Genomic DNA, 25,196 nt, shown 5'->3' on the forward strand with positions numbered 1-25,196 from the left:
GGCGGGCGGGAGCGGCCGCCAGAGCAGCGCCGCGGCCGGTGAACGGGACCGGGCGGCCAGTTTCCCCAGCCAGCTGCCCCCACCGGGCGGGCCGCGCCGCCATGGTGCCCAGCCAGCTGCGCCTCTCCGCGGCCGTGAGTGGGGCCCGGGGGGAGGGACGGAAGGAGAGGGCCCGGCAGGGGCGGGCGGTGGCGCGGTGGACAGGCCTCGGCAGAGGCCGCGGCCTCTATCGGGGCGGCGCGACCAGGCCGTGCCGGTGCGGAGAAGGGGCCAGGCCGCCCGAGGGCCGCTCCAGGGGCGGTGGGACGGGCTTTTGGGCCGCGCAGCAGGCCGGGGTAGGGCTGCGCGGCTTGTGGGGCATGAGAAGGGCTTCGGAGGCCGTGTGGGACCCTCACGGGCCGGTTTTCCGTGTGATTTTTTCTTTATGGAGCCCCACAAAGCTCTAGTCTTCACTCCCGTGGTCTGCTGTTACCTCCCTTCTACTCACACTTCTCCTTTCATCGTTTTAGAGCTTTAATAAAGGGCAGTATCTTGTGGATGTCCTTTCTCTTTGTTAGAGGTGTACACTGTACAGTATATGCAACCATTCCTTGTAGCAAGTTTTACAAGGAAGGATAGGTTTGAAGCTATTTGTACTTGCTCTCAGGTTTTTCCCTCAAGTGAGGTTACAAAGCCTTCAAGACGACATCAGTGACACATTCTGAGTCTCCGTGTGGCACCCTTTATCCAGCCGGGACAGTTCCAGGATCCCGTTCCAGATCCCCATACTCCTTTCAGCCCCTCCCAGAGTAGTTTGTTTGTAGCAAAATGAGCCCTTCTGTCTGTTTTGGGCCACATCCAGTCTGTGAGCAAACATGAGCACAGGCCTGTGTGCTGGGCAGATCAAGGAAAGGATGGGAGTGACACTTGTGAGGGGAGCAGCAAGATCAGGGCTGAGGTCAGGAGGCACAAGTTGCGATTTTGTGTGTAGGTTTGTTTTGCCTTTGCTTTAACTGCCTTTTTTCTGTTCAGCTGCATGTTGTGAACAGGAGTCAACATGAACTATGATGTGTCCATTTCACTAGTGTGCATTTAGCCCAGTGGAGAGGGTTAAAGGATGTGCCTTTTCTGGATGCGAATACCTCCTGTGAATGTAGAGCTGGAGAGTCCATGGTGTCCTGACATCAACAGTTGACATCTCCTCTGTCTGTCCTCAGTTGCCTACAGTGTTTGTACATTTGCTGTGATTTCAAGTTCCCATTTTTTAGGAGCGCTAAGTTAGTGGGCTTGGTTTTGTCTCCAGTTGCTTTGCTATTAATTCAAGATGTTTGGATTACTTAAATGTCAGTGATTTAGATGTATTCCAAAGCATATTGTTACTTGTTTTAGTTTTGTGGTTTCACTTTGTTTTGTTGTTTGGGTAAAAAGCGTTTGAAGTTGGTGAAACAAACAAAACACACTGTAGCATTTGAGTTATGTAGCTTTCACGTTCATGGTTTGATAAAATATTTGGCAGTTAACGTACTAGTTTACGAAAAGCATCCTCATTTTCTGACAAATGCCATCAAAGTGAAGATTATATTAAAGGTTTTATCAAATATTGAACGTAGTTATTTTAAATTTTCTTGACAATTTGCATGTCTGTCTACACATGCCTCTTCTAAAATCTACTAGCTTGGGCACAAAGCTTTGGTATCTGCCCCTGTTTTACTATAGTTAAATACTAAATACGTTTTCCTTATATGGGATTATTGTTTGACGTAGCTTTCCAAAAGGCACTCATCAGCTTCTGACTGCCCTGCAGTATGACTCTGTTGGAGATGCAAGAAAAGCTGCTGTTGTTGTAGTTGGGAGCTGATTACTGAGTATATCTACTTCTTTCCTGGGGCCCATCATCCAAGGGCAACTGCTTTGGGAAAATCTCCTTTTATTCAAACTTTTATCTTCTTGCCTGTTTTTATACTTCATCTGTCTCATGTTGACTTTCATGCACATTGTGTTGGCTTGGACTTTCTCCCCTTTTGAGTATGAAGGAAGCTCTCAGTGTTCATCTGGGAAGTATTACTTTTGCTGTTTAAAACATTCCTGGATTACCATGATATTTTTAAAATTTAGAGGCCAAGTATAAATGCATTTGATGTACACTCATAAGGTATTCAGCCTTTTTTAGAGACCACATAAGCTTCATTCATAAGAGTAGTGACAGGCTTGCTATTAGAACCACTTCAGCTGGGAGACCTGCACTGTGGATTATCATGAGACCGTGCTGGGAGGACTTGGTGCCATTGCTGCTGTTTTAGTAGTGCATGAGGCCCACTTTCACCAGATGCTGCAGACATCTGCTCTGCTGCACTTTTCTTTGGGTAACTAATAATGTTGTGTCTCCTGGGAAATAGAAAACATAAAGGCAAATCAGAAAGTTCTGATTTGCTTTTGTTCAAATATACACATATATAAGAGCTATGTGTTCTTCAGAAGAGTTCCAGAGCAGAAGGACATTCTAGTATCAAAGCAAGGAAAAAAGGTACATTTCATCATTATTAATAAAAATAGTTTTTATAACATCTTAAAAATCAATCCTTCACTGTCAGTGTGAGAAGATAGTGCTTTACATACTCTGCATGATACAGACCAGTTGTTGATATCAGTAGAGGATATGGTTGGCTGTCCAGCATGGCATTTCTGGGAGGTGTTTGCATCCAGAGAGGGCACCTCATCAAAATCATCCTGAAGAGATACATCTTTTTTGCAGATTTTGTTTTTCTTAGGTTTATGTCTTAGGAGGAATGTGATTATAGATAACATAGGAATCAGCAATTCTGAATCAAATACACTGTTTTTCTAACCCAGTTTCCTTTCTCGTTGACAATCTGAATTACCAGGATCCTTAGGAAGTATGTGTTGAACCTTTCCCCGTGCAGATGTGCAATAACCATCCCTCTTCTTTTTACCTCAGTTGTGTAAATGTTCCAGTTGTGTAAATGTTTTTTTGGTGTCAGTGCTGGTTTGTGCAGTGCCCAGCTCTGATTGTTCTCTTCCTGTGCTGCCCCTCCAGCTCACTGGTGTAGCTGGCTGGGGGACTCTGGATGGGCTGTCGGTAAACTTACCTAGGTTAAAATAATCTTTTTTGGGGTAGGATCCTTTGTAACTTGGGTGAGTTGTTTGGTCAGGTTCATGTGTAGTTTCAAAGCTGTAACTGGGCAACTGGAAGGAAGGTACCAGAGTAGGCGTGAGGGAGGACATGGGATCTACTTAAGCAACTGCTTCTGCTGAAAGACTTGGACATGTAACTGTGCCTTGAAAAATTGAGGTGATACATCTGGGCATCAGTCAGTGCTTCATTGTTTGATGCCATTAAGAAATGGGATATTTTGGTTTTCTTATATGCATTAATTTGATATTGTAGTCCCAAAGTGTGTGGAGAAAAACGTTTAATTTAATGGTAGGAACGTTGTAGTGATTAGATAGTACATTTTTGCAGGCATGTTGCTCTTTTATATTTTAATTTCAGTCAGTTTTCCAACTACCCCAGTGTAAAATCTAATGATCTAAAATGCTGTACCGCAGCCCAAAAAACTTGGGTTCTCATTTTCGTTTGTTTATAATGTGGGCACATGAGTTTCTGTCCTCCAGGCCCCCTGAAAGAGTAGCTCCTGGGAAAAAAATACCTTTTTATATATAAGGGAGATTGATTGGAAGTAAAGACCAGAGATGTTTATCATACTTCTAGTTATCTGCATCTATGTGAAGATTAAATATGGGTACATCTGCATATCAATTATTTATAAAGTAATCTTTTGACAGACTGATGATGTCTGTCTTTGCCCTGTGTTACTTGGAATATACTCTGCATTGTCTGTTGAATTTGGTTTGATTTAGACATACATGAGAATTTGCACTTGGTTGCTTGTGGTCTTTCTCTCTTTCATTTCTGCCTGATGCACAGCACTGATTTCTAGTTACTCTGTGTCCATATCACATTTGCAGCTGTATTGACTGTGTTGTCTGTTATTTTCAGGCACGTGGCCATGGAGACTATGATTCTGATTTTAGTGATGAGGAGAGTGGAGAGAAGTCCGTGCAAAAGACTAAAAGGTAACGTACAGAATTAACACTTTGCATTATGTATTTTGTGCAAATGGCCTATTACTGTGTATAGAAGACTATGCTGTGGTATGTAAAGTCTGGTGTTGAAAAGGGTTTTGAAAAATCAGTTTCTTTGATTCTTGCATCATGTTGTGTCAAGCTTGCCAAAGCATATCGTCTCCCAGGGACAGCTGATTCAGATCCGTTCTGCCATGTCCATCTGGTGTCTATATGCCCCTCAGTTCTCGGAGCAGAGTGTTTCATTTTTCTGAGTATTAGTATGAACTGCTGGGGTTTGGCTGCGCTCTTTACTGTGATCCATCAGGATATGTGGAACAGCTAAGAGAGCAAGGCAGAAAAGGCCAAGTGGCAGCAGGCTTTGTAGGTATAAAAGAGCTGCTTAGAGGAAGTGAAGAACTGGTGCTTCTTTTTTATTATTTAATTTGTGAAGAGACCTGGGAATTGGTGAATTTTGTTGTACACCACCCTTGAAATGTTACTGTACATATCTTATTTAAAATCTCCTTCGCCAGTTCTTTCAGTGGTTCACACAACTACTGACCTTGAATTTTGTAGTCTGATCTCATTATATTATTAAGATTTTTATTTATTTATGTATTTATTTTGCTTAGGCATCATAGTCCTTCAACACTTTCTGCGCCATACTGAACATTTTACCTACATTATTATGTATTTTTCTTACATTTTCCTGTCTCTCTGCTGCTCTGCTAATGGACTTTATTTAAAAAGGTTTTCTGGAAACTTTCCTAGGACTCTTGCATATTTTTCTTTGTAGTAAATTTGAAAGAGTGGGTTTTGTAGTGTCTGCCTACATTCTTGGAAAAAAATTCATGTATTAATCACTGGAATAATAGCAGGGATTTTGCTGTTCCATTTATTTTATAAATATAGCTGTTCTTCATTAAAACAGTGACTGGTTTTGTTCAGTTTTCATTTTCTTCATAAAGCTATTACACATTATACTGTTCCACTTTATAGGTGCAATATTAATTAACCATGAGGAGCCTTTCATAAATATAATCATTACCCTGGTTCTGGCACACGACCGCCAGCCCCAGGAGGGCTCCTGTGTGGGTTCACTGAAGTTTTGGTTTGGTCATGGAGAAACCAGCAATGTAACAGTTTTTATTGTTCAAGTTAATGCAAAGTTTGGGATATGGAGATTTTATTTTATGAAAAGTTCTTGACTAACTTTTCTTCCTTTTTCTCCCCTGCTTTTAGTGTAAAGGAAGATGACCTTCTCAGAAAGCCGTTTCAAAAAGCAAAACAAGGCAGTGTGGTTCACAGACGATTCGCAGCTGAAGAATGGGATAGGTATCTTTAGCTTTTGTGAGAAGCTTTTCACTTAATGTAAAGATAGCTTTCACTCAAACATTTTTGTTATTAACAGGGAAGAAGCAAGAAAAAGAAGATTTCACTTGATATCGATGGATGCCGTATCCTTCTGTTTCATTTTTCTTCAAGTTTGAAGATGGGGCACAGGTTATCCATTATGGTGAAACACTGAGATTTCTCAGTTATCACAGCAGTTGACAGTGCAGCATCGGATACTGAGTCATTCTTCAAAGTAGCTTCTTTTCGTTGCTGAGATGTCTCTGAGAATGCCTCTACTCAGCAGAGGCATTTCCAGATTCTTCCTGTATGCTCATTTGTCCTGTTTGAGACAAAATTATACAGTGAATTTTGTTTAGACTGGCACGAAGACACTTTGCTCTTTCAGTAGAGTTTGTGCAGAACTTAATTCTATATAAGGCTGCTATTATCTGTAGAAAAGCATCTGTGCTGGAAATTTAAGAATGCATTAGTTAATTCAAAAGTCTATTCAAAACAACCTTATCTTTAGTAATATCTTCTGCAGGTTCTCTAATGTAAGATTATTTAAGATCATGTTCAGTTTTGCCTTCAGTTGCCTTGAATTCCTGTATTTGGAAAATAGCTTTTATGAGAGGTTATTAAGTAAAAATTACTTTTTCTAAGTAAAATTACTTTTTCTAAGTAAAAATTTCTTTTTCTAAATTACTGAACTGGCTTGAGAAAAAAAACTTCTTTCTGTTAAGTATATAAAAAGTTTTTAGTGTTTTTTTTTAGTTTTAAACTATGGTAAAAGAAATGAAGATAATTTCTGAAAAAATCCTTAATTGTTTTATTCAGTATCAAAGACATAGAAAATTTGTGAATGACTACATTTTATACTATGGTGGCAAAATGGAGGATTTCCGACGTTCTGGGTAAGAACCATGAGCAATCTTTCCCCTCTTACCTGCAAAGCTACTCTGTTATGTAAAGCTGTTAAATATATATTACTGCTTGGCGGGGGATGTGGCTGTGTATCAAATTACTAATTCCTTTGGTCACAAATAGTAGCTACAGTCATTTTAAATATCCAAACCACAGAGTTGCCTTGTTTCATGTTGCACCATTTTTTTTACATAAGAACTTACCATAAGCTGAATTATTCTTGTTTTGTTATGTAAAAGAAAAGATGACAGGTGAGCATTAATTGAGAGTACGTTGGGAGATATCTGGCAGTACCTTCAAAATAAAAACCTGAAATACTTCTGAAATGTGCAGAATTTCTAACCATTGTCCAGAATAATGATAATCTTCTTTAGAGCTATCTATATGTGTTCTAACATTACTGTCTTGTATAAAAAGTATTTTCAGACAGGATCAAGTCATCCACTGTTTCAGTGAATGTTTCTGTTTCCAGTGTTTCCACTGTGAATTTTTCATTTGGGAAAAGGCATGCCAGGGAAAGCATTTTTGATAGTTTTATTCCATAGCAATATATTCCTCTATGTAGTGATGTGGAGATCACAACTGTAACATACTGATGTTTACCAAATTATTATTTGACTGACTTTTCATTTTAATATTACATTGTACTAAAAAAAACATGTTCTTTTATAGAGAAAATGACAAGACGGATCTTGATGTTATTAGAGAAAACCATAGATTCCTGTGGAATGAAGATGATGAAGCAGACATGAATTGGTACCTGGAACTGTTACAGAACGTGTTATTTTGAGATCATTTGTACTAAATTTGTGCTGTCCGCTACTAATTAAGAATTTCTGTGCATGCCTAGTGATCATTCTTTGTTCTTTAATGTATGTAAAAATGAAAGACCTGTAGTTTAATTTATACTGTAGATATATATTAGATGTATTTTTACAGTTTTATGAAAATTAGGCCTTAGCTCAATGAATGTGTTTCTGTTGCATTTCTAGCCGTGCAACTTGTGTTCTTCAGATGAAACAATGTCTTTGTCTTGCTAATGTCATTATAATGTAAAATGAATTGTATCATGTTCGGTATTTAATTAAAAAATAATGCCTTGTGTTATAGGGAGAAGAGGCTTGCAAAGAAGTATTACGATAAATTGTTCAAAGAATACTGTATAGCAGATCTCAGTAGATACAAAGAGAATAAGGTACATTTCATTATTGTAAATCATCTTGGTTTTAATGTATGTCCTTTTGTAAAATTACCTTATGATTGTGGATATGTTGTGAAACCAGAAAGTTAGTACCCCTTTCCCTAGAAAGAGAGTTATGAGAAGCTGTCAAGTTATTTAATAAGCAGTAGCAGTTTGAATCCAAGCATTGTCTCTGCCCCAAAAATGTGCTTCTGTGGGAACAGGAGCGTTTCTGTCAGGTGGTGTTTTAATAAGAGGTACAGTGTGTGTAAGAAAGGCAGAAAATGCAGAGAGGTTAAGGAGAAAAGGCTGGAGAGGTTTGCCTGGCGAGAGGCACTAGATGAAGCCTAAAAAAACCGTGGGAATGTTACTGTTAAAAAAAAAAAAAAGTCTAAAAAGAGAGTTTTGTACTTGAATGCTGGCAGAAACAATTTTGGAAATGTGTGTTGTAAAGCAGTGTCTTTTGCTGGTTGTTCTTTTCTGTTTATGGAAACAGGATTTATATGTTCCTTGTAAATAAATAGAATTTCTTAAGAGAAACAGTCCAATTCCAGCACCAGTTTTTCTTCTTAACTGGAATAGCCTTTGTACTTTCCACGTTTTTGACTAACTAACCTCTTAGTCAAAAAGAATATGTGAATTTCTATTGTGATTTTGCAAAGAGTGTTCCCGAACTCAGATGCTTCTTAGTGTTGTTAGCACATAGTAACCCAGCCCTGCAAACAGTGTCTATATGAAGTTCTTGAGACTATTTATAATATTGAAAATAACATTCACTGGTAAATATTTGCGAAGACTGGGCTGAAATTCTAATATTAGGCAGAAAAAATGACAGCCTTCTAAAGAAAAATTGTACAGAAAAAATAAAAAGTTAAGAAAAAGTGAAATGCCGAGGATGTCTTCCCTCCTTTTTTTTGAGTAAATTTTATTTTATTTTCCTATAGCTGGTTCATATCCCTCAATCCCTGCCCTGCCTCCCAACTGATTTTCCCTTGAGCATGCTTACAGATCTTGTTTCTTTCGCAATTGTGCCAAGTTTCCATATGTTTGCTATCTTTTGTGGGAAACTGCTCTGCCCCAGTTTCTTTTTTGTGTGTGTGTTGTGTGAACAGTGTTTCCCTGTCAGACTTCAAATGTGGCTGTCCTGACTTGGAGGTCACTCCGAATTCCTTTGTGTGCTTATAAGTCATTACCTATATTTTTTGAATTGCCATGTCAGCATAACTCCGCTGTATCATGTAATTTGTTCTCTTATATTAGGTTATGTTTTCTGTTCTCAAATACATTCTGACCCTGTGAGAGTCCTCTCTTAGAAATTCTTCGAAAAATAGAAAAATTGAGATTTTTCTCTATTACTGGTTTATCCATGTCTGTGTTTGGTAGAGAAGGATGTCAAAACAGATTTTTTTCTTGGAAGTCAGAAATAGGCTGCTGATCAGTTCCCATTCACACCAGTGGAATGCAGTCTGTGCTTCCGCATTTTTCATGCCTTGATTCTTTTTCTGCATTTCCAGAAACTAGAAGTTCAATATCTTTAGCCCCTTGTACCTTCTGCTTTGCAGTGCTGGTGCACGGTGGGTTACAAGCTTCTCAGCTGGCCAGTCTTTCATATGATAGTTGTTGATGCTTTACATGATGATGCTTCTTCTTGGTGTAGGAAGGAAATTATTGGCAGCGAGAACATTGGAACAGCCTCACCAGTGACAGGGTAGAGTCCCCATCACTGGAGGTTTTCAAGATGTGGATGGACGGGGTGCTAGATAATCTCATCTAGGCTGCCTTTCCCACAAAAAGTTGGACCAGATGATCATCTGAGGTCCCTTCTAACCTGGGCTCTTCTGTGATTCTCTATCCTGCTAAGTGGTGTCAAATTAAAGTTGGAGATCAGTTTTCTTTGATGTTTTGTATATATATATATATATATATATATGTATATATACACACATAGCATAGATTGAGACTTGCACATACATGCCCATCTGACTTTTCACAGGTGTAATTGTTTTGCTACTAGCCAAAATTCTCTAGCCAGCTAATTCTTCTGAAGACCTCTACCTAGAGATTGTAGCTCAGATCTCATTTAAAACTTCCCTTCTGAGAAAAAACACTGTTTTCCTAAGTACTGGATAATGATAAGGACCAGTTTCATGGGAGGGGATCTCTTGAGGTCTGAAAACTAAGCAGAACACCTTGTCAAAGACTGAAACTCAAAAGAAAACACTAAGAAGCCCCAAAACATAGAAACCTCAAGGCCACAGCCACATTTCACTTCCTGGTTCAAGCTGTTTCACTCACATTCAAGCATGGATACACACATACACACACAGATGGCTGGGACTCCTCTGGTCCCATAGCAGACCCTCCTATTCTCTCATCCCTAGAGGTACAGAGGTGCTCTCACACCCAGAGCGGGCTGGTGGGGACCGACTCGCCCTCCTTGCTCCCCAGCTGCTTCACCTGCCGAAGGGCTGGTCTGGCTGGGTCTTCACTGGTGCTTGCACACCTGCACTCACCGGGCTTGCTGACACCGCAGGCATATGGAACCTTGTGACCCATGATGCCATTTTTCTTTGTGTAGTTAGGACATATCATCTTATCCTTTGCTTTTAATGAGAAATGCCAAGGTGACGCTTTGGTAGTTAGAGACACTGGAAGAACGTGCTCTGACAGCTCTTGGTTGTGATGCTTCTGTCACTCCTTACATTTTCCGTAGATCAGAATTTTTTTAGGTCAAGGTTGTCTTTGAACGTTCAGTGCATCTTGTCTGCAAGCTCTGAGGCTGATAAATGCCCCTCTGTATTGTCAGATAGTTTAGTTCTGTTGTCAGTTTTGCAGTGCAGCAAAGGAGAGTGCTCTGCATGTAAGTTTTACTTTGCTGCGCATTGGGCTAGAAATGTTCTCTTTGTTCTATTATTTTCCTAGAAAGAATCTTATGTGCTTTGTTTTGTAGGTTAATAGATTGGAAATGTCTCCTGTTTGCTAAGAAATGAAATCTGTCTGACACCTGGTCATTAAAAAAAAATACATTTTATTCTTCTGTTTTTATTTCCAGATATTTTTCAGATTTCTAGGCCAACTTGTTTTCTACTTGATAATATGAATATGTTCACTTTTGTAATAGTTTTTCAGCATGGAGGCCTTCCTGTGAAAATAAAAACATTTAAAATATCTGCTGTTTATTTCCACAGTGTTGTCTAAGTTTATACATTTCTTTTTTTCTGGAAGAGGTGACTGTGGACGTGTTAGTTGTTGCTGCAGCCAATGCATATTACACACACAGTCCATATTTAATTTGGGAATTTTATTGTTTATGGATATTAAATGGTCTTTCACATTTTTAAAACTATAATTTCTTATCAAGTTAGCCTTTTGATACTCTTATAAAGCATCTATTTTGGAGTTGTTCTACTTGATCTTGGTCTACCGTGTGGAAGTAGCTCATTTAGGATCTTGTTGACCCCACTTAACAAAGAAGATGAGGCAGAATAAATACTGTCTGCTGACTATGCTTTTGCATTCCTTAATATTGCAGGTGGACTATTTGAGAGCATACCTTAATTTTTAATTTTCCTACATAGTTTAATATGTTCGTGATATTTTAGCTTAGAGGAATTAATTTATATTGGCTTTTTATGTGTTTTTTTTCTTCTTAGTCTTGGCCACTCTCTGTCTTTTTCCACTAATTGGTGGAAGAACAATTGGCAAAAATTAATGCAGATGAGGACAACTTTTGTCCTAGATGTACTACAGGCAGTTCTGGCTCCCTCCTTTCTTCTCTTTTGCTTCTTTTTCTTGATATCATTACAGAAATACTCTGTAAGGATAGAATCTGATTTATTTCTTATTGAGTCAAGTACGGACTGTGAGGGAAAATTTGTATAAAAGTCTACTTCAGTCTAGCAAAAGTGAGCATGGAAAGCTTGGTGATTGGTAAAGTAACAGATGGACTCTGAAAAAGCAAACATGCAGATAAGGTCAAATTGTTTTTTAATGTTTATTGCCAGCAGCACACATGTGCAAAATTGGTGCCAAAATAATGTTGATTTTTAATTGTAAACTTGCAGTATTTTTCAATTGCATCACAAGCTTTTCACAATTAAAATACCCTGTAAAACAAGAAATGTCCTTTAAAAGAGCAAAGGCAATTACCATCAGTCTTTGGAGTGGTTGGTTTCCATCATGAATTCTACATTTGCAGATATATTTTACATTCTGTTTTCACGGAACGGTTCAGCACAGTTCTTGGTTTTTACAACTGACGAATTTTTGTTTGACTGGAGGGGTATGGTGGTACTTTAGACCACACTGCAGATTTGTAGAGTAGGCCAAGCACAGCCTGATCCAGCCTTAGCACACTGTCATCATATACAGGATGACAGCAGAACCTGATCTTTTCCTGTGAGTTTTTTTTTTTACTGGTGAAGCCAGTGGGTGTGAAAACATTGTTTATGTTTTAATACCAATTTGAAAATGAGTGGGCTCATTTAAAGAGGCAAATAGTTTGTTGGTGTACACATTTTTAGTTTTCTTGGACATCTTTATGTAATATATTGACTTGGGGAATATCAGTGCCAACAAAACATTTTGCTACCAATGTCTTTCTGCTTGTTTTTTTCAGCCTTGTTATTAAGGTGCAGAGCATTTATATTAGAGTATGGCACATTCTTAAAAGCCGAAACTTTTCTTTCCCTGTTTTTTCCAATGTTCTTTGAACCACATAACACTTCATGCATGGGAACTCCATACTGTTGCCCTTCAGATAAAGAGTTATTATGTTTAAAAAAAAAAATAAACAACATTAAAGCATTAAAGACCACACACAGCAATAGATACTTCTACTTCTGTGCAGTGATGTGTGCTAGTATGACTTTTCAGTATTCCAGTGGTCTTCTCAGTTTTTAGAGTAGACAAAATTGCATTACAGTATCTAGTAAAGTAGTCTATCCTACTTCCCTATTTGTTCTTCTGCCTGTTTTGCAGCCTTTAGAAAGCCGTTCAGCATCTACTGGCATTCAAATTGCATGTGTAAATTGGAATCCTGGAAAGCAGAGGCAGAAAGATATTTTTAATTAATAGAGAAAGAAATTAAATTTTACAAACCACAACTGAATGAATGAACCACATGCAGGACATCAGTCAACTGAAATTAGTCCTTATATTACTGAATATGTTGACTATTCACAACTTAATTTCGGTTCTTATCTTAACAGTTTGGATTTAGATGGCGACATGAGAAAGAAGTAATTTCGGGAAAAGGTAATGCCGGTTTTCATTTTGTATTACGTTCCTTCTTGATGCTTTTCTTGCTGCTTTTTGACATGATTTTGTTAGACAGTATTTGACAATAGCGGTAAGTTCATCAGATAATAATGGACAATAAATTGACCTGACTTTTCTGTTTCATGCCACGTAGCTCTAAAGTGCACACTCACCTGCGTATATTAAAATTAAGAGAACATATTATTTATTTTCACAAGGTCAGATTTGTAATGAACACCAATGTAATGCATTTAACAATGTAGAGTTTCATGGATATGTTTTTTAGCTGCTTTTCTTCAGTCATTCTACGTTACCTCATTAGTCTTTGAAACCTTTAATTGAAATCTCTTGATACTTTTCCTCAGGAAATATTTTTTTTGACAGTTTCTCCAATGCTGTTTTGCAAAATGCTAACTTTTAAATTAAAGTTCCATATGTGATGTCTGTCTTAGGCTAAATTGATTTTGAAAGCTTCAGTGGGAATTGGTGGAAATGGTTGTCATGTCTTTCATTCTTGTTTCTAAATTGGTAGCTTATTCTGGCTGCTTCCGTGTGCAAGTTCTTACCAACGTGTTACTAGGATTTAGCACAGGGTCCCCATTCCTTGGCCCAGGGACAGGGACTTTTTCAAGTAGCTGGACGAGCAAGAACACGGTGTGAATGTGTCGCTCTCCCTGTGGGTGGATCTTCATACGTGTGTACTCTTTGCAGAAGTCATGCATGCACGCGTAAGAAAATTGCATGGGGCAGTGCTATGCATCAGAACAGTCCTGTAGACGGCTATATTTATTATAATGTATTACAAGAAGTTAGAAATACACTTGTTTTAAAACAAAAAATTCAATCACATTTCACAGAAGGAAGTGTGAACATTAGTGGTAGGGTTTTAAGCTAGAAAGATGAAAGCTCTAAAGGTAGTTTAGTCATATGTTGCATTCAGCACTACAGATTACATTAAGAGATAGTTACATTTGATATAGCTATATGCTTTATTGAACGCTTTTAAAAGATAATTAAAATTAAATGAGAAATTAGTAACTTAGGAACAATTTATGTCTTCATGGGGAAAAAAGGTAAAGCTGTATTGCACTTTTAATGGTTGGTTCTCCATGTTTAAAATGTGGGGGGAAGTGCAGAATTATGTTTTAAGCTTTTTAATGAAATCTGAATGGAAAATGTACAATTGGTACGTGAGAATTGCGAAATAGAATCTTTCACCACTAAGGGGCGCAAGAATTCAACCTTATCTGGTGTATTAGATGCACTTTTCAAGTGCAGTTTCAAACTGTTATTTTTAAAAAGTGTGAATCTTTAATGCCTTTCTTTTGATATTTTTAAGTATAAATCAGTAGTGTAAATGGCTTTAACTAAATGTAATAGAGCAGTAATACCTACCTGTCTGATAAATTCACATCAAAAAACGGAGAGCACGTGCTTCTTTTAGCTGTGACAATAACCACGTTAATGAGAGCCAGTGCTGGTGCACTGTGCTGTGCTTTGGGGTGTGCTAAGAAGGGAACACAGGAGTGGGTTACTCATATTTGGTTGTTTTCAGTGTCTGTCCTTGAGAGGTCATGGAGAAGAAGAGTTAGGATGAGTGAAAGGAGAGGTATCCACTATGTAATTGATTGTAAATACCAGATTGTTTCTTCCTCTTCTTTTCTTTCCCACTCCAATATTTTCCCATAGGTGTTTTGAAAGGAGGTTATACTGGAGATTGCTGTTGTATCTCGTGAAATTTAAAATATAACCTTAATGGCAGTTAATGGTTTAATATGTTGCCAGTTTCAATTAATGGTTCCACAAAATGGGCATTTTCTTAATTAAAATCTTAAGGTAAAAACCCTACTTTAAATGAGGTAGTTGGTCTTAAAATAAATCCTTAAATTGAAAAGCTTTTCAGCTATTTAAAAAATACCCAATGCAGTCCCAAGCACTTTTTCTCTACTTTCAAAGGATGAGTAGTAAGATATGGCATAAAATTTTAAAATAAAAGGTATTTTAGGCCAAAGGCAAGAGTGGTAGAAGTTTTCTGTAGGAATACTGGTAGAAAGTTCATTGGTAGAGGTGAAATAGGACTTTTTCAGCAATATGCAGAAAGCAAGCTGAACATGCGGGTATATTTTCTGTTTTCTACTTATTTGAATTTGTAAATTAATTAGTAAAATACTCAAGCCAGACATATTATTTGGCAAAATAGGGTTTAATACCTGCTAATTGATCTACTCCATTTTTTCCACTATTTCATTAAACTAACGTTTCACTTAAAAGTGTCTTTCTTAGCCTATTTTATAAAATATATGAAATATTTATATATATATATATAAATGCACATATCATATGCATTTAAACAAATGTTCTTCCCAACCTGTTTCCATTAATTTTCTTTTCTGTGTAACTTCCTCCGTGGAAAATAGGCAGGGTGTCAGTACCTGGATGGTGCTCCATGTGTCTGTGTACCTGTCTGGTACATCTGAGCTCTGAACAAAATGCATTAGAATCAGTCTTTTGACTTACTGGATTTCCTTAGTATGTTAGCTTATAGTACTGGTATTTTCCACCTATTCTGCTCTTCTTCAAGAAGCAAAAGGCGTTAATAGTATTCAAAAGCACACATTTAACAGCCAGATTATAGGAGTTATAATTCTGAACACGAAGGCAATAACTTCCCTGCAGCTCCTAGCAAGGTGACAGAACTTCAGACAGAAATGGAATTTGGACATACAGTTTTCTTGCTGATTAAATGAGGTAACTGTCCACACGGCACCCTGGATTCTGTGTCTACTTTTCTTGGACATATAACTGTGGGAAAAATCATTTTTCAAGTACTGAATAATCTGGTCTGTAGTTCCCTTTGATTTTGGTTCTTCATATACATGATGGGGATTATAATGATCTCTTCACAGAAATATGGTTTTTAATGCTTCTATGACATTCAGATATACTAAAGTGGTAAATCCTACTGAAAAAGCCTTCAGAAAGAGTAGAATTCTATATTCAAGTAAACACTTGAATATGTGTTGTGGGGATTGCAGCATGAAAGGAGGGTAAGAGAAGCATGGCTGTCTGTACATGGGTATGGCATGGAGCAGGGGTCTACTAAAAAAAACCTCACCATGATATAAAATATTTAGATAATCATAAATGCAAGTGAATGTGCAAGGGCACAGAATTATGGTGGTTTATGCAGTCAAGTTCTGGTTTACCCAAGAATTCATTGCTTGCCTTAGCACTCTGAAGATTCTGTTCCAACTTTGTTCTTGTAAACATACCCAGTTTCACATCCAAATGTAGAATATCAAAAATTGATTTTACATACTGTAAAGAGCAGCTAAACATAAATAAAATTCATGTATCTGTCTTTACTCTCTGCCTATTTTTCTGGGTTTGTTTTAGGGTTTTATTTGAGAAGATGTGAAGTAAACAGAGTCTAGTTAAGTTCAAAGAAGTTTTGTGTAGCATAAATCTTGCCTTGTAGATTTTTACTTTATAAAGTATACAAATTATTGCTGATGACAGAGGGTACTGATAGCCATAGCTTACATAGGCTTAAACATATTCAATGTCTATTAATTTGAAACTTTTTTAAAAAGGGAGTCCTGGGGATTTTTTTAGATTCAAATGTTAGCATTGCAAGTGATTTTACATTGCAGAACTGAAGTATCTGAGGACACTGCCAATCCATTAGTTAGCAGCTTAAGCAGAATGTTCTGAGGTTAATCGTTCACCAGCAGTCATGCTCGTGAGCCTATTAATGCACGTCCTTACTGCCAGTTCTGCATATAAATCGGTCTCCTGCAAAGGGAATATATGTATCTTTATAGCTGCAATATTGGGAACCCAGTGGTGTAAACAACGTTGGTTATGTGCAGATAGTTTTAAGATTAGTGTTGTATTTAGCGTAATAAACCCAAGGAAACTTTTAAAGCTGCCATATAGTTTCTTGTAGAATTGGATTTCCTTTTCTTAAAAGAAAAGTAAAATGTTTATGGGAAGTCATTAGAATACAAATTGTGTGTCCAGTATATCAGCTAGACTAGTAAGGTAATAAGAACAATGGATCTCTTAATTTTGTGCATACATGATACTTTAAATAGTTTGATGTCATTAAAGATAGATGTCTGAATCGCATCTCTTGATCCATCAGCCTCTGCTAAGTAATCATTTAAGATACAGAATTTGACATCAGTTTCTTCAGAGTTCAGTATTAGGCTTAGTATTTCATAACATATACTTTCAAGTTATGTTCTTTCTGCAAAGATGCAATATTAGACAAGTATGATTACTTGCTCTGTCATTATCTGTCATTGTTTCGTATTTGAGCTTTTTTATTTGAAATAGAAAAGAAAAAGCAAAAACTGAGCAAAACTGAATATAACGCCAAACCTATGCTTGTTAATCATTGAACCACAGTTTGCTGGTTTTGACATCTTTAAAGGTCAGTTTTCCTGTGGAAATAAGCACTGTGATGAGAAAGAAGGCCTGAAGAGCTGGGAGGTGAATTTTGGTTACGTTGAACATGGTGAAAAGAAGAATGCACTTGTGAAATTGAGTAAGTCAGCTCTTCAAGGATATGTACACTTAAAAGAATACAAATATCTTGTGCTTTAAAAGCTTATCAAGTGAGACCCACTGATAAGTAATTATATTAGCTCATGCCAAATGGAAAATGCTGAACAGGAGATAATTTTGTTAAGTTAATTGCAGATAGTATGATGGTCTTGATTTAGAGAGAATGGCTATTATCATTATAGATGAGTCTGAGAGCTTCATGCTGTGTAATTGGTAGTGTCGTAAAATTAGAAGAACTGATTAGAAGCTCTTTTGTATACAAGCATGTCTGGTTTTAACTGACAACACTGCATTACAAGGAGGGTTTCATCATTGTCATTGCTTAATCAATTATGTGGCTTCGGAGATTTTAGGGCTTTGAACCAGACAACTTCTTGCACACCTTCAGCTCAACTAATTTTATTTTTAATACTTATGTTTTCCTCCAAAAATTCTAACTTTAATTAAATCACTTCCTTTTCCAGTCTTGTCTCTTGAGTGGGATTTTCTTACTCAATATGGTGAACATTTTGATATGTTCATCAGATAATTAAACTTACTGCAGTTTACACAGTTATTTTGTGTTAAACAAGTCAATGGTGCTTTTCTCTTTTGTACACAAGACACTCCATGTGGTGGCACTTGTTCTCTGGCAAAGCTGTAAGAGACTTACAGGTCTTCAGTGTAACTGTAGAACAATTTGATCCATAAAATGGAATATCTGTGCATGATAAGTACTGATACTTTTTGATGAAGAGTTGCCAGTGCTTAACTTGTCATCCTTCTCCAGGTTTAGTGAAATACTTTTTGAAGACTTTTCTTGTGCTATTTTTGTCAACCCTGCCTGTAATTACACTGTAACTTTTGTTTTGAAGGAAAAGCTACTGAAATTAGAAGATAGTGTTCTATCTAGTTTTATATATGTATTAATAAGTTTTGTTAATTATGCTTATCATATATGGGTGTAATGTTTTCATGTTCTCTTTTTTAGGAGTATGTCCAGAATGTTCCTACAAACTAAACTTTCATCACCGGTAATGAAATATTTTGGAAATATGGGGACTGAGTTATTGATAGATAACAGTTATGATGAACAACAAATAGAGGGAGGACTTCAGTTAGATGATTAAGGACTTTGTTTGTATTGAAATAGATGCAGATCTGGAGTTATTAAGTCACTGTCTTGACAGCCGTTGAGAGTTATTGTTTTGCTAATGAAAGTACAAAACCCCTCAAACTGGAAGAATCCTGTTGCCACACAAGTTTTCGTTGCTTAATTTCAGCCCTGTGATTATTTTCTGGAAGTTTATGCACAACACTGTTTTTTATTTTCCCTCTTGCTAAGAACTGGAATGCTTTTGATTTCTTAGAAACAGTGGGTTTCTGTGTCAGTCACATGACTGTGCTTTGAAACTCTGAGTATTTGTTCTTCTTTAAGAATCACTTATTAATAGGAGAGGAAAATAGTGAATTTTGAACCTATAAAATGTGTGCATTAAGATTTGGGGTTTTAATATTATCATTATCTATAATCTTACTGAATTCCACATCTATTGATATTCAGGTTTTATGATTTTCTGAATCTTGATGTGGCATAAACGTCGTTGAACAGCTCAGTAGTTAAGCTGTACAATTACCTGAAAAGGATATGAAAGGGAAACCTTTCAGCTAGGAAATAATGATTTCTTTTTCAAAGTAACACAGATCAAAGGTGCATCTATATGGATATATCTGAGATAGTTAATTAACCTATTTTAAAAGTTAATTAATATTCAGTTTCGTTAAAGCACTGTGTAGGCACATATTAAGAAGGAGAGTTACCTAACTGAGATTAGTTTGATTTGTCTTGCTTCTGTTTGGAAGTAAAATTGTAAAACCACTTGAATTCAGAATAAGCAGAGTCAAACACTTTATCAACTGTGGAGTAATATTTTGAAAAAATTTAGTGAATTCTTTGTGCAGAGAAGCAGGAAAAACCCTATGTTTATACAGTAAGTCTATATAAGTAATGCTGAAAATAAAATACATGGGTTGTTACTCTGCAGCAGGTTCTTAGGCGTGAGATTCTTCTGCCTCAAGTTTTGTCACTATCAAATATGAAAATATTTTTCAAAACCTGTGTTTTTCTCATTACATGTACGGAATTGTTTGGTAAAAGAAAAAAATAAGATTTCAATATCAATAGGAAATTGGCATGTCATAAAATTACTTTTTAATAATTTTTTATTTTACTCCGTGGTTGCCAATTCACTGGTTTTGTTGCCTGCATCAGTGTCATTTTAGCACCTTGAGCATTTCCTGTCCTTTGTCTTTAGCTACAGAGCTCTAGTGTTTCTATAGCACTTCTCATTTTAACTAATTTAATTTTTTTCAGTTTACCTAGTAAAAAGTTTCAGGGAAAAAAAAAAGACAACTGTCTGACTTAATTAAATACTTATGATCTACTCTTGCTTGAGGAGTACATATAACATGTAACACAGAAGATGTACATTCATTTTTTTAAAGGAGGAAAGAAGTCAAAGCACGCAAGAAAAGGGGCACATCTGCACCAAACTCTAAAGAACCAAAAATTAAGAAGACAAAATTATCTGGGTCAGCAAAAAAGAAGTCCAAAAAAAAGACCCATAAAGGTAAATTTAAATTTTAGACTGTCAATTTTTAACATATTCAAATATATTAGTGGAGTCATTGTTTTGCTATAGCTATATATGGATAGATATAGATATGTAGTTATGTATAAATGTAGATATGTAGCTTTCTTGACTGTGTAACACAGGTAGTTAAAACAATAAATTTCTTAGGTAAAATTTCCTAGATGCACAAAAAATATAAATTTGGAGGGAAATAAAAGATAAATTTCTTATATTTTACAGAGAGGGAGAGCCTTTTGAAAAGTATGCGTTGCAAGGAAAATATGTTGAAGAATTGGGCATTGCATACCATAAAGGGTTGTGAAGTATTTAATTCCTTAAGGCTTTGGGGTTGGAAGCCTTTTGGAAATGTTATATAACCTTTTTACACCACAGATCTCTGGATAATGTATTTGAGCTCAAACTGATGACCTTTGAACTCGTGCAAAAAAAATCTTTTCACTTCTGTGTTTGCTTGCTTGCTTTTCATGTGTGCTGGGTGCATCTGCACGTGCTTATGTGTAGTACAGTGGGATAGAAATATCCTTGTAAACAATTTAGGAGAACAGATAAAACCAAAATAAGCTTATGATTTTTAAATGGTGTTTGTTTCCAGATGAGGTTTCTTCAGAAGATTCAGATAATTCTGATAAAGGTAAAGTATTTTAATATCTTCTGCTTTTTATGTTTTTGTAGTAAGTTGTGTTATTTCATGGTCATTTGTCATTAGTCTTAGTTTTATTCACTGGCAGTTTTGATATTTTATAAGATCATAAGAATGCTCTGTGAAAACAAGCAGAGATAAGAAGGGTCCAAAAAATTACAAATTCTTGGAGAAAAAGTGTAAGGAATTTTAAGAAGGGAATCTTTTAAGTTTAAGTAAGGAATAAAAATGTAGGCAGATAACAGAGTGGAAATAATCATAAAAATGAGAGGTCGGGTTGTTCCAGAAAAGAGTAGAGAGGGCAAAAATAGGTACATTATTAATAATTGCATGGGCCCAGTTATGCAAATTTATGCTGTGTAATGTGTGCCATATAAAGAAAGTACTTTTCCAATATAATAACTACTACGTCTCCTTTCAGGGAATGATACTAATATGTAGTCTACTCAAAAAAAAAAATAGATTTTAAATAAATCCCAGGCTTCAACTGAAGTGTTTTCCAGCTTCCACTTCAGAGGCCGGCTGTTTGCAGGTGGAGGCGCTCGGGGCTCCCTGGGCACTGGCCTGGCTCTGTCTCTCATTCCAGCCCCAGGTTCTTCTCTGGTGAAGCAAACCCCATCTCCGGGTCACACCCATTCTTGCTGCAGGCTGTTCAGAAGGGATTGAGTGTTTCTGCTGATTGCTCTGTTGTGCTACATGTTCTTAGGAATGTTCTCAGCACCTATGTTTTCCTAGGAAAACCTGCAGCTGTTCACTTATGCCTCAGACTGTGCCCTAAGTCTCTGTTTTGTCAGGGAAGCTCTGTTGGAAGATTGGGTTTTTTAGGTCGTGGCATATTTCTGATAATCAGATTTTCTTTTTGCATTTCACTCCTTCTGAATACTTACACAAAACAGTTATGCAGTAACCCATGTTTTCTGACCAGTTCACTGGTAAGTTACCATTGATAAAAGTTGTCATTCAAGTAGAAGTAATTGATGCACTTAATACCATGAGTTGAAACTGTATTGTGATTTGGTGCTTGTGATTATAAACCCTTACTTTTAGGAACAAAGTGGTATGCTGCTGGTGTGTCAGGATCAGTGTTCTGACATGTTTGTTGTTAAATTTGGCCAAAATATTAGTTCATGATATCACAGAATCACAGAATGTCAGGGATTGGAAGGGACCTTGAAAGATCATCCAGTCCAATCCCCCTGCCGGAGCAGGAACACCCAGATGAGGTCCAAGAGTCTTTTTGATGCTGTATTGAATAATATCAGAAAATGTTTTCATTTTTTACTTTATGCAAAGCAAAGTGTTCTTTTTATTCTCCTGGTTACAATTAAACATTGTTCCTAGCATTATACTGTCTTAAAAAAAAAATTAAAATGTATTTCATTAGCACTTCTAATTATTTTTTAACAGATTCAGATAACAGCAATGCACAAGATGGTCCCTCTGATTCTGACTTTTGGAAAGGTCCTCTACAAGAAGCAGATGAAAAATCACGGTTAGTTTGATCTAGTGAACTTGTAGCAGTAAAACGTACTGTGTCCATTCAAAACTGAAAAGGCAGAGATTTTTCTGGAGTCCTTCAATGGATATTCTGACATGTAATATTGTGTCAGATCTTCTTCCATATAGTGAACCTAAGTGTGTTTTTTCTAAAGAGGAGACATACACAACACTGGAGGAGACGCCTTTGACAAGCCACTACTGTGCCACTGCTGTCTTACCCCCTTCTGTACCCTTAACTATCTTAGAAGTAAATCCTGAACAGCCAACTCACTGCTGTCACACAGAAGGGGAAATGTGGAGGGTATTGGAATGTACTGAATAAGCCAAAATGGTTTATATGGATACAAATTCTGATCAGAAGTCTACTGAATCTTTTTAAACAAAGATTATCTCCTAGGTACAGATCCAAAGCAGAACTTCCTTTGACTTCTTTTTTCTTTTTTTTTTTTTTTTTAACAGGGAGGAGGAGTTTGATGAGTATTTTCAAGACTTGTTTCTCTGAAACTTGAAATCGATGTGGGCTCAACTTCTTCATGAATTGCCAAGATTCATGTGTGGAAATCTGGTCATAATTAGGGATCAGAGACCTCTTTGTGCCAATATACCTCTTCTGCAGTCACTCAGAGGGACCATCTCAGCAGCTTGTCTTTATAGAAGGCTTCAGGTGTAACAACTTCATTTTTCTTGTGATGAAATAAAATAAATATTTTTTTCAATTCAGTGCAAAAGATATGTGGCACCCAGACTTAAAAGTAGGAAGGATGTAAACAAACAAGAATATAGTTTATTTACATTACATTAAGGAAGGTGGCTGCTTTTTATTTTATCCCAAAGTTCAGTTATTGTCAGATTTTTGTAAAGGGGCATCTTGGAAGATACTGTTATTAGTTTAAAGCCATACACTTTAATATATTCATATTTCTAATTTATTAAACACAAGTTAATAGCCTTAAATTTATTGGTCATGTAGACTTCAATATTCAGGTATTAGTCTCTGTAAGTATTTTGAAATGCTATTGGAGAAGTTCAGTTTTTATCATATCTGTATTTTGCTTTAATTAAGTAAACCATATGTGAAATGCTTCCCCTGCTCCTTAGAGAAGTTTAGTTCATTGTGACTTTAAGTTTCAGTTATAATATGATGTGACTGATAATTCCACTTATAAAAATCTGGTTGGTTGGTGAAATTTTTGATATAAATAAAGTGTGTGGCTTTCTACTGGGAATGTACATGTGACTTGTATGCTATCTGTGGTTTCTGATCTCCTTAACATTGATTGAATGTTAATCCTTCTTTTAAAGTGTAATCCTAAATATACAAGTAAGGAATGTATATTGCTTGAGAAACCTACTTCGTCTTCCTCTTCAAATTGCCATACAACTTCAAGCTTTCTTTATGTTTCCAAAGAAATGGTCTGCACATTAATAGTTACAGTGGCCGTTTTCTTTGTCAGATTAAAATTACTTCGAATATAAAGGACAAGTTTTTCTCATGTTTCTGTTAATCTGAGGAAAGTTAATGTTGTATAAAAAATATTTTCTATAAGTACTTCCCACTGTAGATACATTTATAGAAAGTATTTATTAAAAGTATTTAATGTGGAAAGTGTAACAGCAGAGATAGTTGCGGTTTATTTATTAACATTTTACATGAACTCATATGAATAAGTTGAGAACTCTATTTACAAATATTACTTAACATAATTACATTTTAAACAGTTTGTACTTACGTAATAGATGACAGTACAAGGAGATATTTAGGGTGTCCTTGAGCAAGAAATAAACGTAGCCTTGCGTGAAGGCTTCTTTAGGTAAGAAGGTGGATTTAAAGCTTAATTCTCTGTCATCATGCAAGCTTGGTTGAGAGTCAAATCCAATCTGCAGCAATCTGCTTACATGTATGCAACTTGCCCAAAGGGGCTTTTGTCAAATGTGTTGCTATATTTGTTGCTTCAAGTAGTGTATATGATGTGTTCTGGTTAACTAACTCCTCTTTGGGTCTTCAAAATACAGTTATGAAAAGGTACAGTATAGATATTAAATATAACATTTAATACAGTTTGAATAAAATCAGATGATCAAGCAACTTTGAAATAGCTTACTTTAGTATCAGCGTTTAAAACACAAGATAATACATGACACCCAGTTTTATGTCATAACCAAGTCTGCATAAAATATTTGGCCCATTTATAAATAAGGATGTAATAAATGAATTTTTTTATGTGTGTGGATTCCTTCAATTTTGGGTGATATTTGTACACAGTATCTACATTCATAGAGCATTCTTAGAAAGGTATGTTATATGGCAAATCATTCAATCATTCTCCCTTCTCTGTGGATGTTGAGGGCCCTTTGGAGAAGGAAAGGTATGGGTCTGCTTTCTTGAAAGGGGGAAGAAAGTGGTAGGATTGAGTCTGCCCGTCAGGCTCGTTTGTTGCAGGAATTACATTTGACATCTGTCTCCCCTTAGATGTGGAACTGGTTCCAGTGAAATACTCAGATCTGTGCATAAAACACTAGCCCTTTTCCTTCCTTCATCTGCAGGAAGAACCAGCTTCGTGAGACCGGAGTAGAAGGATGGAGGAACCTCCCATTCTTCAAGAGCAGAAGGTTTTGGCAGGGAGATTGTTGTTTATGAAGAGCTAATTTGTGTGCAGTCTGTCCTTGGTTGTAGAGAGGAAGGGAATGTGAATTCTGATATGGTCTACTTCTGCTCTCCTCTCTGTCCCAAGATTAAATTGGTGACAGTTCACTGGTTTTCAAATACTTTCATTTACTGTGTTTTAAAAAAGATGCACTGGGAGCACATGAGCCTTTAAAAATGCCTGTGAATGTAGATCCTGCTCTAGATACGCTGGTGTGGGCATTTTAGTAAACTCTTACTTGTGTGCAAAGTATTATGTTTATGGTCTGCCTTTTTAGATTTTTACGATAGAAGGTGGTCAGTTTAGGAACTGTGGGCAGAGCCATTTGCACATGGGCAAAAGAGTGGTTTCTCTGAGTTACGGCAACAATTTACAGATTTATCTCTGGTAGTTTTAAAAAAATACTGTGTCCCATGGACCTGCTTTTTAATAAATATGAGCTG

The 25,196-nt window shown here is 36.7% G+C and overlaps 1 protein-coding gene across 1 annotated transcript; it reads left to right on the forward strand.

Annotated features, from left to right (window-relative positions):
- Positions 1 to 23,338, forward strand: LOC309440372 (protein FRA10AC1 homolog). Its single transcript, XM_082053950.1, has 14 exons — positions 1 to 134; positions 3,998 to 4,074; positions 5,308 to 5,400; positions 5,477 to 5,522; positions 6,238 to 6,314; positions 6,997 to 7,080; positions 7,435 to 7,519; positions 12,715 to 12,760; positions 17,202 to 17,315; positions 18,306 to 18,348; positions 19,820 to 19,944; positions 20,561 to 20,599; positions 22,016 to 22,100; positions 22,568 to 23,338. The coding sequence occupies exons 1-14, from the start codon at positions 102 to 104 to the stop codon at positions 22,608 to 22,610; spliced, it is 990 nt and encodes a 329-aa protein (XP_081910076.1). The 5' UTR covers positions 1 to 101; the 3' UTR covers positions 22,611 to 23,338.
- Positions 23,339 to 25,196: the final 1,858 nt, after the last annotated feature.

This window comes from Streptopelia decaocto, assembly GCF_964273445.1.
Source record: "Streptopelia decaocto genome assembly, chromosome: 5".
Lineage (NCBI taxonomy): Eukaryota > Metazoa > Chordata > Aves > Columbiformes > Columbidae > Streptopelia > Streptopelia decaocto.